We start from the raw sequence: 14015 nt of genomic DNA, 5'->3' as shown, positions 1-14015 counted from the left end.
GAAATGGCTTATTGAGCGTTTGATTTTACCCATATTTAATGTACTTTCATGGCAATTTTGGGGCAATTTTAAAAATTGGAACGGAACTGGTACTAGACAAAGCAGTGGATAAATCCCAACACTTTCTTCAGATGTCTGGACAACTGTGAAAGTCACATTTGCTTGCATGTACTGAAGTGTTTGAGATGCCTTCGTGGAGTAATTTGGTAAATCTTGGAGAAGATTGTTGTCATCTTACATAAAGTACGTAGGAACAGAAGATTTATTCTAAAAACTGAAAATGTACAACTTGGAAAAACTTTCAGCTCTAGAAGACCTGAATCATCTTTATTTTTAAATAATGGATTACAGTTAAATATGTGGCATGAACAGAGTGTGGTATGGTCTTTCCCATACTTCATCCATACAACTTAAATGAAAGTAGTACAGGGGAAATTATCTAGCTTCATGGCATGGAAAGGTTAAATATAATGTGACATTGTCCTTGGGGTACCAATCTTGGTTTGCTTCTTTATGATTACCTGAGGAGGTTGTGAAGGCTAGGACTATAACAGCATTTAAAAGAGAACTGGATAAATTCATGGTGGTTAAGTCCATAAATGGCTATTAGCCAGGATGGGTAAGGAATGGTGTCCCTAGCCTCTGTTTGTCAGAGGATGGAGATGGATGGCAGGAGAGAGATCCCTTGATCATGCCTGTTAGATTGATTCACTCCCTCTGGGGCACCTGGCATTGGCCACTGTCGGTAGACAGATAACAGGCTAGATGGACCTTTGGTCTCACCCGGTATGGCCGTTCTTATGTTCTAAGAAGAGCTTGATTTTTTCTTCCTGCCTATTTTGTACCTCCGATATATTGGGAATTAGAAGTCTGATCCTCCCTGCAATACTTCTCAGCCATCTCAAATATTTGCAAACTATCACACCATAAAGGAGTTAGACTGTTGAATCTAAGACATCTTTCTCCCATCTATTCATTGGGTACTAGACTTATCAAAGCCAAGTATAAATCCATGATTAAAATTCCCTTTCAGTTTGTCAAACTTCATTTGCTTGTAAAGTTATTACATCATTAGTTCTCCATATGCCACAGAATTTTCTAGAAAATACCTAAATGTTTTAAAAATAAAAACGGGGGGGCGAGCCATCCAGGATTTGCTCATGCATCATTAAAATGAGATTGTGATCTTTTCATTTTTTAAAAATTTCACAAGTCACCTTCAAAACTTAACACTGACATAGCACTTAAGTTGTAGTTTGGGAACTTACTGTATTACAATCTTATTCCCTGGGCAAGTTAGTAATAGAAAGGCAAGGAAGGTGTCACTGGATTCACAAAAATCAATAGAATCATAATTTCAGTGGTTTTACCCTCTGCAACATAGCGGCGGGAGGAGGGAAGAATCGCTGCCTTCTCCTGCCCACCAGCTCCCAGTCCTCCTGTTGGTGGAAATTCTGACAAAACAATGTTGTCAGAAATGGGTCAAGTGGGTATCGTTAGAAAGCCCTTTCTCCCACAAACATAACTGTTCCAAACATCAAATCTATAATTTGTATTATAGATGTATTGCTTACATAAAAAAGAATGATCTTTGGTAGCCCTAGGGAAGTTAGCTTTGATGAATCAATGTTTTCCGTCCTACCATGCCAAGGCTATCATTCCAGAGCAACACTGCTAGACATGCTGTCACCCGAATCCTCGTTGATGCCACATTCGCATATCTCCATACAAGGCAGGCTGCTGGCCAAACATTTGAAAGGTGGTGAGGATCTGGTCTTTGCACACAAGTATTTGATTATCAGAAGGATTGATTTGGGAGTGCCTGGTTATTCACACAACTGCTGTGATCAATCCAACTTCCAAGACCTATCCAGGCCTGAGGGGAGGGTAGTTTGGGATGTGCTCAATTATCCTGGAGCCATTGCACTGATTTAAAATTAACGTTTTTAATAGCAGGTAAATACACCCGTCGTTGGTGACAAGTTCTCTCTATTTGTCTGCTTCTTGGAAAGTATCCACCACCGTCATGTTTGTCTTCAAATGGTAAACTCCACACATGAATGCTTCCAGTGCATTTATGACCTCACCAGTGATTGTCTCAATCATTCAGAGCTAGGAGAGAGACTCTTTCAAGGCTGAATTAAATGCCTTCCAGTAAGATCATTTGATCTTTTCAGCTAACGTTACAGTAATGTCACATCCTGAAAGGGTGTGGAAACATGGTAGTGCAGTGACTTTTAATGGTTCAAATGATAGAAACATCTGAGGGATATACATCAATTCTGTTCACCAGTAGTAGGCACAAAAACAATCTTGTGAATGTCTTCCGTAGCATCCCACAGAGAGCACTAGAACATGCGTCTTGTGCAAAATTTGAGTTTAGTAGCACTTCTTTGTGACATTGATGGCATGCAAGAGAATTCTAATGGCAGCCTCCTCATGGAAACTACTAAGAAACTCCACTGAACAGCATGAGGCAGCAGCTTCATTATGCTATGCGACAACAAAAACCCTCACACAATTCTTTACATGCTGGAGCATTTTTCCTGCAAGATGTATGGTTGATTCATCCTTTGTGCGAGTATGAGACAGTAGCTTCTTCACTGCAACACTGGGGATGTTTGAGGAATCAACGATTTTGTATTAGACAGGTGCAATGCTATGGAGTCTTCTTTTTGGTAAGATTTTTAATTGATTCTTCTGCATACATGTCAAACATGAGGTGGACTTCAACATAGGTCCAGTATTTTCTCTGTAGCCTCATAATTCAGTGTTCAACCAAATTCAGGCAGCTGTTACAAGTTTCTGGTTTGCTGAGAGCTTGTCCCTCAGCCATACCAACTATGATTTCTATGCTGAAAGGCCTCTGCTGGCATAAGGCACTGGGTCACACTGTCAGGAGATGCTGGCTTGGGAATACCATGCACAGCATGCACTGGATTGCCTTTTGTCTTGCACATATGCCCATTATCATGCTGCCTGGTAGGTGAGACAGCTAAGAGTGCCAGTCTTAGGTCAGGCTGCCAGAAAGTAGGGCATGTACCCCAAACTGATGGTATATTCTATCATAAGATTTCACCAAGTCAAAATACTATACTAGTTATTACGAAGACAATCCCTTTCAGGCACTCTAGCCCCTCATGCGCCACCCAGTCAAACCAGACTTATGCAATAAATAATTATTAAAACCCCAAAATCACATGCATTAGGTTATTCCAGATCCAAAAACCACACATACACCCCTGGTCAGAATATACGGCAGTTCTTACCTAAAAACCATACTGGCAGCCAAACCTTTAGTAACTAAAAACTAAAGGTTTATTAATATTAAAGAAAAAGGAAGAGAGTTATTCAGAGGTTAAAATGAATCGTATACATTACAGTTGATTTCAGAGTTTGTTGATCAAGATAATAGCAGTGATGTTAAATCTGCCAGTTTGTAATAAGTCTCTCTGGTTCATCCCAAACATTGGGGTCCTCAGACCATTGCTCTAAGCTCTTTTGTTAGACAACATAATCCAAAGATGTGAAGCACGAAAGAGACAAATGAGTGTCACAGTCTGCAATTTATACTCTTAGTCCAGGTACATGAAAAGTTAATGGCAAAACATGGAGTCATGGGTCACATGTGCCTTGCTGAGACATGAGGCAAGCATTGCCTATGTGCTGCCTGAAGAAGCGTCAGGAGGAGCCCCTGGAAGAGCTGATTGTTCTTAATAGGCCAAGCAGGCAGGATAGCCTTGATAAAAATCTGCTCAATCTGTGTTACCCAAAAACACAACAGGTTTGAGATACAAATACATAGCAAAGTTTCATAACTTCATATACAATAATGACATGCATATAAGCAGGATAATCATTCTTAGCAGACTATAACTTTTCCAATGATACCTTACCCGATTTATCACCACTGTTGCACAGTGGTGATATATCAATGATGATACACTAGTGGAAACGTGGTCACCTCTCTTTTATACAGCGTCACACCTTGTTCCATCACATTAGGACATATATTGTGGTACCATGAAGAACTTGTACTTCCCCAAAGTCTCATACAGATCAGCACCACACTGAGATTAGGACGCAACCAGGACATGAGCAAAACAGTGATGTCTGCACTTAGCTCTGTAACAGTCCTGACCACCTTCACTCTGACTTTCATCTTTGCATTTGAGCTTTAGTCTGTTCTTACCTGGAGCCTATAGATATTTGAAGTCCTCAAAACCCAAAGAATTACCAAGGCTCCAGCAAAGTTATGACATAAAGTAGCCATTCAACTGACAACTTGTAGCTATCTCATCACTGAAGATGCCTTCCATCTTGACATTAATGAGCTCCAGTCAGTTATATGCGAATGGGTTGCCAGTAAGAGTAAGTACCCTTCCTGGCATTTATCAGTGGTGAGCGACCTGTGGCCTGCGAGCTGCCCACCACTGGTTTAAATGGTGAATGGTTTTGTTCAAAATTCAGTTGAGTTCTGGGAGGGAGGGAGGGGAAAAAGAGCATTTGGATGCTGTGTCATACGCCACCAATCTCCCAACAGCTTTCACCACTATTTTCATGTTCTAGGGGTTCATCTAAACCAAGTGCACAGAAGGGAACAGGCAACCTTTTAAAAACCCAATTTCCTTTCCAAAATTCCTCCCAAATATATAATCGATACCACTGAATTGCTTCTTTTTTTGCCAGTGAATACAAATCAACTTGAAGCACTCCTTCCATTTACAACAAAAAAATTAATCAGGTATCACATTCTGAGCATTAACTAATAACAGTACTGTTAGTTGAAAGCCACAATTTAACTTTGCAAGGGCTGCATATTTGACATGTCTGTGTTAAAGTACACTAAAAAAAAGTTGATTTTAAACATTTTCTTGACTATATTCACATAATTGTTTGAGATTTGCCATGTTTGTTACCATTACGTTCCTGGGAGAAAGGGCTTTCAAAATGCTACCAAACTCAACCCATTTCCAACAACATTGTATTATCAGTTTCCACTAAGCGGAGGACCTGGAAGGCAGTAATTCCCCCACTGCCTTGCTGCAGAGGGTGACACCGTTAAAATTATAATTCTGCATTTTTTAAACAAAAAAAAAAAAAAGACACCTCCCTTGCCTTAACTTGCCCACTGAATTACAGATGCTCCCAAACTACTGAGAAAAACTCATTGTTGAATGTCATTATAGTGACCAAAGAAGGCCTCAAAGAGAAGGAAGTCAGAGAAAGACAATTAATGATACTTTGGAACAACGATATATTTTTACAAGTTTAAAAATATCATTTACTTGGATAAAAATAAATCTTATTTCGATCAGATTCATTTATTGGGTCAATGTTTTATAACGTTTTAATTTCTTGAGCACTTGAAGCTTATTTTGTAAGAACTATGTTCTTTTAACACATTTGTGGTGACTTCATGCTACTTCTCTGTATATTTGGGCTTCCACTACAAAAGCGTTTAGTAGTGTATTTACTCCACTTTGTCATCTAGGACAGATCTACACTATGAACTACATTGCTCAGGGGTGTGAAAAATCCACACCCCCCGAGCAACAGTTATACTGAGCTAATCTCCAGTGAAGATAGCACTATATCAATAGGAAGGCTTCTCCTATCAACAGCTACTGACTTTCATGGAAGTGGATTAACTACATCCACAGAAGCTCTCTCATTGGCACAGTAGTGTCTTCACCAAAGCCTGCAGCTCAGCATTTTAAGTGTAGACCTGCTCTTAGAAGCCCATGCACATGTAGAAGGAAGGGAACAGATACACTCATCTCAATGGCTCAACAAAAATAGTTTCCAACTGAGATTCTGCCTCATGAACGCTTGTGATGACAAGCAACAGTCATAATGGAATCATAGGACTGGAAGGGACCTCGAGAGCTCATCTAGCCCAGTCCCCTGAACTCATGGCAGGACTAAGTATTATCTTATTAAGTCAGCTCTGAACTTCACTTTTTAAAACGCATCCATATACAACTAAACCACACACATACATGTGTAACTAAGATTGTATTTGTCAGGAGTTACAACAGGTGCCTGAATCAAGTCCCATGGGTTCTATTCCTGACTGCCATCACCTCACTTGGTTAGGTCACCTTTGCTTAGTTTTCCATCCACCCTTGTTTGTGAGGCATTAGTATTCATAAAGCATTGAGATCCTTAGAGAGAAAGTTGGAACTAGACAAATTCAGACTAGAAAAAAAGTGCAATTTTTGTTTATTTTGAATAGTGAGTGTAGTTAACAATGGAACTTATCAAGGGTTGTGGTGAATTCTCTGTCACTGGAATTTATTTTTTTTAATCTAGAAAGAATGTTCTTCTAAAGAGTTATGTTCTAGTCCAATCACAACTATTAGACTTGAAGCAGACCATAATCCAGGCAAATCCTATGGCCTGTGTTATGTAGCAGTCAGGCTAGATCATCACAATGGTCCCTTCTGGCTGCCTTAAAAATCTAGAAAGTGTTACCCAAGGGATAAGATTTCATAAACTAAATAATAAAGATTGCAAAAGAAACTGATCCACATCCACACAAACAATTGTTTTTTCTCCTTAAAACCAAAATGTCTTGTTCTATAATCTTAACAATGTGTTAAATAGTTGGACAGATACTTTACAAAAAAGTTTGCCCATGTAGCTCTTCACTTATTCTCGGGTTTGGGGTTTGTTTGGTTTTTTGATTATATGTTCTATAGACCATGATTTCTTTGAAATCACAACACTGAAAAAGTGGGATGATTTCACCATGAGGAGGCAACCTGTCCTGCACAAGGAGAACCTAGGTAAAAAGCACAACCCATCATTCACTTTTTCATCCATTCTCTCACCATCTCACCTTTCTCTTTACCAGCATGATAGAACATGTACCATCTTTTAATGATGCCATTAACACCTTTGAGAAACAACGGTAGAGAGAGAAGACAACCAGGCAGCAGTACTCAACACTGCCGACTCATTATCACTCCAACCCAGAGTCAACACAGCAGCATACCTAACTCCTCAGAGCCAACAAATAGGAGATATTGGATTTCTCTCTAGAGAGCTCTCACTCTTCAGTTACTTCTTTACCATTGGACCAGCTTCCACATATTTTCACATATGTTCAAGGTAGGACAAACCTGAAATTTCTCTTTTGGAATGTTCCTTCGGGCTGCCTTTGCTAAGACTAGGGCTTCTTCCACTCTGTGGCTGGTTAGAAGATCCTGAATCTGTCTTTCTAAAGGTAATGGCACCAAGATGTACACACCTTTACTGGTAGCTACAATTACCTTTCCTGAGTAGAGAAGACAAAAAAAATTGGCAATTGGCATTTTGAACAGTACAAACTGATTTCTAGAGACTTCATTAAACGTTACCATTGCTACAGAATAACAGAATGATATAAAAATGTAGTGGTCTTTGTTTTCAAGTTCTGAAGCTCATCTTTGCAATTAATATATTTAACAGATTTTATACTATACCAGGGATCGGCAACCTTTGGCAAGTGGCCCATCAGGGTAAGCCCCTGGCAGGCTGGGCCAGTTTGTTTACCTGCTGTGTCCGCAGGATCGGCCGATTGCAGCTCCCACTGGCCGCGGTTCGCCGTTCCAGGCCAATGGGAGCTGCGGGAAGAGCGGCCAGCACATCCCTCAGCCTGCGCCACTTCCCGCAGCACCCACTGGCCTGGAGTGGCGAACCCCGGCCAGTGGGAGCTGTGATCGGTCGAACCGGTGGACGTGGCAAGTAAACAAACTGGTCCAACCTGCCAGGGGGCTTACCCTGACGGGCCATGTGCCAAAGGTTGCCAATCCCTGTACTGTACCTTTAAGTTTGTCCTTAAAAAACTGCAAAAATAAATTAAGTCCACTCAAACCAGTAATTTTTGTTCATTTTCACAGGCATAAATGTGTGTTCTAGTACAGAAAGTTTTCTGTACATCTTAGTGTATCACAAACCAGGGGGAAAAAAGGTGCACCCCTGCCTGCAAACCTGTATTTGCATATTTGTCAGGGAAGAGTATTTTTCATGGTCATTTTCGCAGTCATCACAGAAGGGTGGGTGAGTACATTGTGGAGAAGTAGTAAAAATTCATAATACAAGGCCGGGATACCCTGTAATTACACAGATACACAGGCTCTCTCACACACCCCCCTCACTAAACTGGAAACATTTCAATTTATGATTGCCAGAGACAAAACCAGAAAACAACATACTCTCAACACAAGTGCCACCTTGTTCTGTGACCAAGCTCTTAAACCAGACCTAGAGCAACATACAGTTGATTGTTGGTGTATTATGAGTTCTGAGGGTTGGTCAAAGTGTTTTGCTTTCCACTGGCTCACAGGGAGAGCAACATTACCTATGTTGATATTGCTTAGATGATTCATGCTTTAGTGAAATGTAGGCTTGAAAACAGGTTCCAGTGCAACTTAGCAAGGTTCTACCATAATATAAAAAGGCTATATTATATTCAATGTAGATATGAAACTGAAATCCATAGCTAAAGGAAAGCTAACTTGAAATCACTTCTAAAGTTTTTTTGGCATTGTTTTTATGCATACCACCTATGTTTACTAAACAAAAAACATTGGTATTTTCAATTTTTTTATTATCTGCATTTGTCGGCTTATTTACCTGGTTTCTGATCATCTTACACAGCAACCAAAGAGACAGAAAAAGTGTGATTCCACACCTACAAAAGGGTTTGGCAGGAGGAGGAGGCGTCATCTGCAGATGTATTACCACAAACTACGCAACTGACTTACAAAATTTTAAGTTGACAGTGTTCCTTTGAAGGAAAAAATTGTGTAAAATTACAAGCGAGGGCTCCAGTGGCAGACACATATGCTCCACTTTGTGCACAATGGTATCAGTCAGACGACTCGTGCATAAAGTTTGCAAGTGTTTTACTTTACTCAGTTCAAAACCAATCTCGTAAAAAATCTCATAGCTAGAGGTTCTTCGAGATGTGTGGTCCCTATCTGTATTGCACTGGAGGTTACACATGCGTACCATGAGCCAGTAGCTGGAAAATTTTAAAGTTGCATCCACTGGTCCGCGTACATGTGCTCTGGCTCATCTCATGCCTCCGCCTGAGGGCATAAAAAGCAGAGCAGACCGACTGCCTCTCCAGTTCCTTCTCCATCGTGAATCAGAGGAGATGGCGGCAGGTAGTGGAATACAGATAGGGACTACACTCCTCATGTAAGTAACCGCCTCTTCTTCCAGTGATGGTCCCTATTGTATTCCACTGAAGGTGATTAACGAGCAGTACTTAAGTAGGAGGAGGGTGCAAAGATGTAAATGGTAGGGCTAAGCAAAGGACAGCCCTGCTAAACGAGGCATCAGCAGGAGTCCTGGACTAGGGTATAGTGTCTCGCAAAGGTGTGAACGGAGCCCTGTGTGGCTGCTTTACAGATATCATGAAGGGATACCTTCTGAAGCAGTGCCTTAGTCATTGCTTGTGCTCCCATGGAATGAGCTCTTATCCAGGGTGGGGGCTGGGAGGGAAGGTTTGATAAGTTGATAGTGTAGAATTAATTTGGAGATCCTCTGAGTAGAGATCACTTGTCCCCCAAGTCTGTTATAGTGATGAATAGTCTCTGGGACTTCCCAATTGGTCTTTTACCTACAAAGACCATCACCAAGGACTGCTGGACATCGAAGGTGTGGACTCTGTTGCTCTGAGGAAGTGTACAGTTTAAGAAAGAACATAGCTAAATGGATTGATTGGTTAAACTGGCTCAAGTGAAATTTCAAAACGACCCTGGGGGGTGAATTTGGGATATAAACGTAGTGGAACTTTATCTTCATGGAATACAGCACAAGGAGGATCCGCCATCATTGCTCCAAGCTTGCCAATCCTTCTGGCTGAGGGGATGGCTACAAGGAATACAACTTTTGTTGAGAGAAGGAAAATGGAGCAGGAAGCTAGGGGTTTAAAGGGTGGCATTGTGAGTGCTGACAGAACAAGGTTCAAGTCCCACAGAGGGGTAAACTTATGAATAGGTGGAAAGGTTCTGATCAGGCCTTTCCAAAATCTAATGGTCAGTGGGTGAGTGAAGACTGAATAATATTCAGAAGGAGGATGGGAGGCACTAATCGGTACCAAGTGGGCTTGTAAGGAGCTGATGATAGCCCTGATGCCTTTAGAGAAAGGATATAGTCTAAAATGAGAGGGATACTCGCATCTTCTGGAAGAACGTTCCTTTGATGTGTCTGAGAAGAAAAACATCTCTACTTAGCCAGGTAACATTGCCTAGTGGAATCCTTCCTAATGTTAGAGCGTATGTCTCGTATGACTGTGGAACATGAGCATTCCAAGGATGATGCCCATCCAAAAACCAACCCCTGAGGTAAAACGAATACGGATTGGGGTGCTTGATCTTGCCATTTCACGAGGCCAGGAGCTCAAGGAATGTTGGGAGGATGATCGCTACTCAAGATTACATGCACAGGAGATTTAGGAACCAAAATTGTTTAAGCCAGTAGGGGGCAATCAGGATAACTCATGTCCTGTCAGCTTTTGCACAAAACTCACGACACTGAAAGCATGCAAAGCAGAAAGCATGCATAGTTCAGGTGATATGACCAAGGAAGAAGTAATCTCTCGCCTTTGGAGTGGTGACCTGGGGCTCCCCTGCAGCAGTGTGTTGCATTTTCTGTTCGCTATGAAGGCAAACTGATCTCTGATTAGGGTTCCCAATAGATCAAAGATTGTGCAGTACCAAGTTGTGAAGCTCCCACTTGTAGTCAACTGAAAAATGTCAGCTGAAGGAGTCGGAGCGTATTTTGTTTTCTGGGAAGGTAGGCTGATGATGGCTCCTTGGTTGGTTTGTAGTTTCCTGATGAGGAGAAAATTGATTCCTATTCCAGAGGTAGTACCATTGGTGCCACTAGAGAGAAGCTGTATCTCAAGGAAAGAGCGGGAAATAAACTTCAAGTTGTTGACTCCCCAGGTGATGTTACGACATTTCTGGAAAGGAACAGACCCGATGGAGGCGATTCTGGATCCAGCAGTGTGAAGATGTCCTGTTGAGCAGCATGGGACCCAGTTCTCCCCAGTGCAAGCAGGGTCGTCTTTGCCCAGACCATTGGAGCCAGAGAGGATGCTGTGGAAGACTGCTATGAACAGGCAGTGAACATCTTTGTCAGGGCTGATGGATCCAGAGGTTTTGGAGGTGCCAAGGATGACAATACCAACAGATCACGTTCTATTAGCAACAGAGCCCAATGTTTAAGAGCTTTCTTGTCAAGCCTCTGGGACTTAGTACATTCTAAATCCACTTGGGTTGAGATGCTAGTGTTGCTCAGACTGGGTTGAGATGCTAGTCTTGCTCAGACTAGAATCCAACTTCTTCAAAGTGGATTTCAAGAAAGGCAGTCTCATGTATTTGAGAGTGCTTCCTGGGTTCCCAAGAAGATCCCACCAGGAGGTCTATGAGGGTAGATTTCTGGCACCAATGTTGTGTTTGGCAGCAGGAGGCTCAAACCTTTCTGAGTAAGGCCACTGTAGGGCGGCAGCGGCGGGGGGAAGGACAGACAAAGAGTTCCCTGGCCTGCTCTGATTGAGGCCTCATGGCCTTTTCCATGAGGTGTTTTTGAAAGTAGGATTCCCCCTCTTCTCCAGTATAGCTGGGGAACAAGAAGCAGATATTGCACCTCACTGTGATGGTGAACTTCCCTGAAGCAGTACAAGTAGTGTTGGTGGTTGTAGCTGATCAAGTATCATCGCTGGCAAGAAGCACAGAGTTTGAAGCACAGAGTCGTAGGCATAGTCGAGTACCCATACAAGGTACAAGGGGGGGGGGAGGAGGGGGAGAGAGAGAGAGAGAGAGAGAGAGAGAAGTGTTCCCCCAAAGATTAATATAGCATTGAAAACTATGAAAACGCTAGAGGGGTAGCCGTGTTTGTTTTTGTGGATACAGACTAACAAACAAACGAGGAGTCCAGTGGCACCTTAAAGACTAAGATTTATTTGGGCATACGCTTTTGTGGGTAAAAAACCCACTTCTTGCCCAAATAAATCTGTTAGTCTTTAAGGTGCCACCGGACTCCTCATTGTTTTTATGAAAACACTAAAACTATTAACAGTACAAGATACTAAAAACTATTTACAAAGCAAAATCTTATCATAAGGGACAAAGCTGAAGCTACAGACAGAGGTTCTGACCCGGATCATGTGGTAGTGAGAAGGAACTGGAGAGGAAGTCTGTCTGCCCCATGCTTTATCGCCTCAGTTGGAGGCATGAGGTGAGCCAGGGTGCATGCGCAGACCAACAAAAACCACTTTCAAATTTTCCAGCTCTGGGCATAGGATGAGTATGCATAATCCATAGTGGAATACAATAAGGACCATTACTCAAACAAGAACAAGAAATTACATTTTCAACGTTTTGTAGGAATACAGGACATAATATTCTTTAGCGAAAATACTATTAACAGCAGGATACATTTAAGGATGTTCTATTATTGTGTGTTTCAGGAGAGGTAGCTTGTTCTTCAAAGGAGTCAGGGTTGTTTTTTTTGTTTGTTTTTTTGTTTTTTTACACTTTGTACTATGTCAGCATAAGTTTGATTTTTTTATGTCCCAAGAAATTCATGCAAAGAGATAGGTGTACTAGCTAATACCTTCAAAATCTTGTAGGATGTGGCCTTCCTTAAAAGGGAGGGTCTGTTTTAGTTGTTGATCCAGCATGCTATGCACTGTAATAAACTCATCATCAAGAGCAATTACATAAGGAAAACACAGGGCTGCTCCAATCACATTCTCTGACCAGTGCACAGGAGCACGCTGGGAAATGCCATCCACAGTTGCAAACATACCTGCAAAGAAAGGGAAGAAAGTCTGAAGCTTAAGCCAAAGCCTGCAGTTTTCCAGGAGTCAAGCACTGGAACCTTGCTTGCCATGAAACCAGGATTATGAGTAATTTACAAGTGTAAGCAATGAAGGACTTTTTACAATGGAAGGGCATTTCTGTTAAACTTTTTACAAAACACTGAATCTCCAAGGATCCTGTTGCAATTAGACATTTGTTGATTTATTATGTTCAAATTAGTACACAAAAAAATATTTTCTTGCGTACAGGAAAGTAATGCAAGCTTCATTTCAATGCTTATTCCTCCTAGATGTAAATAATTCAAGTCCAAGAAACTTAGTGAACTATTTCTTTTAAAAACAAGGTGTACGCCCTTTAACCCACCAAACCAAAGCCAGCATTCCATGAGCCTGTCCCTATCTTAGTTAAAAAATATATATATATATATATATATTCATTCCTACAGGTTGCCTGAGCACTCTTCCTCTTGGAATTTGGCCTGTCTGCTCCCTTTAACATCTCAATGCCAGCAGAACATTTCAGTATCCAAGTTAAGGTAGAGGCTCTTGCAAGGCAAGAAAGGTAGAGGCTCTTGCAAGGCAAATTGCCACACAAGGCAAAAAAATACACTGAAGAGTTAATAAAAACACATTAAAAATGAAGATATAGTCTCCAAAGCCTTACTGAATTTTTAGTAAGGCTCTTTTCCACTTAATTTGTGGTTATTTTCTCTGCTAGACACTATGTATTTTGGATTTTTTCAAGTAACCATTCAATAACTTTGACTCATCTCTCTCTTTTGGATCATTTGCCACTAATCATACTATAGACTTTAAGGATCTATATCTCCCTCCCCACTTTTTCCTCAGAGATTTATGCAGTACTTCTGTTCTGAGAGAAAAATCCATTAGCACTTCCAAAAATTGTACAGTAAATTCCTTATGGCAAATCAAACCAGTTTTTTTTTTTTTAATACAGAATACTCAATATCTAGAGATAATAAAAATCACTTAAATTAGGCTTCATAATATAATTCAATATGCAAAGTTCAGAATGGAATATCGTACTGGTACATTTTAGTTTTAGTGATTTTAATGATAATCTACAGGTACCCTAGACATTTAAGTCCTCTAGAACAGGTAAAGCCTGGGCAGCAACAATATAATACTTTCTCAAGCCAATTTCTGCCTGTTTACCTCAACCCTGAAT

General features: G+C 41.0%; 1 protein-coding gene across 1 annotated transcript in view; it reads right to left on the bottom strand.

Moving 5' to 3' along the window:
* The window catches only part of TGFBRAP1 (transforming growth factor beta receptor associated protein 1), a 57167-nt gene that overhangs the window by 29859 nt on the left and 13293 nt on the right, over nt 1-14015 (bottom strand). The window contains exons 3-4 of the mRNA XM_039543061.1: nt 12619-12813; nt 7128-7282 (exon numbers count right to left, since the gene is read on the bottom strand). Coding sequence (XP_039398995.1) covers nt 7128-7282; nt 12619-12813 — 350 coding nt within the window. The remainder of the gene's footprint in view (nt 1-7127; nt 7283-12618; nt 12814-14015) is intronic.

The sequence above is a fragment of the Mauremys reevesii genome, linkage group 1, assembly GCF_016161935.1.
Source record: "Mauremys reevesii isolate NIE-2019 linkage group 1, ASM1616193v1, whole genome shotgun sequence".
NCBI classification, from domain to species: domain Eukaryota; kingdom Metazoa; phylum Chordata; order Testudines; family Geoemydidae; genus Mauremys; species Mauremys reevesii.
The sequence above is the reverse complement of the archived record's forward strand: the minus strand, read 5'-3'. Positions and strand labels throughout refer to the sequence as shown.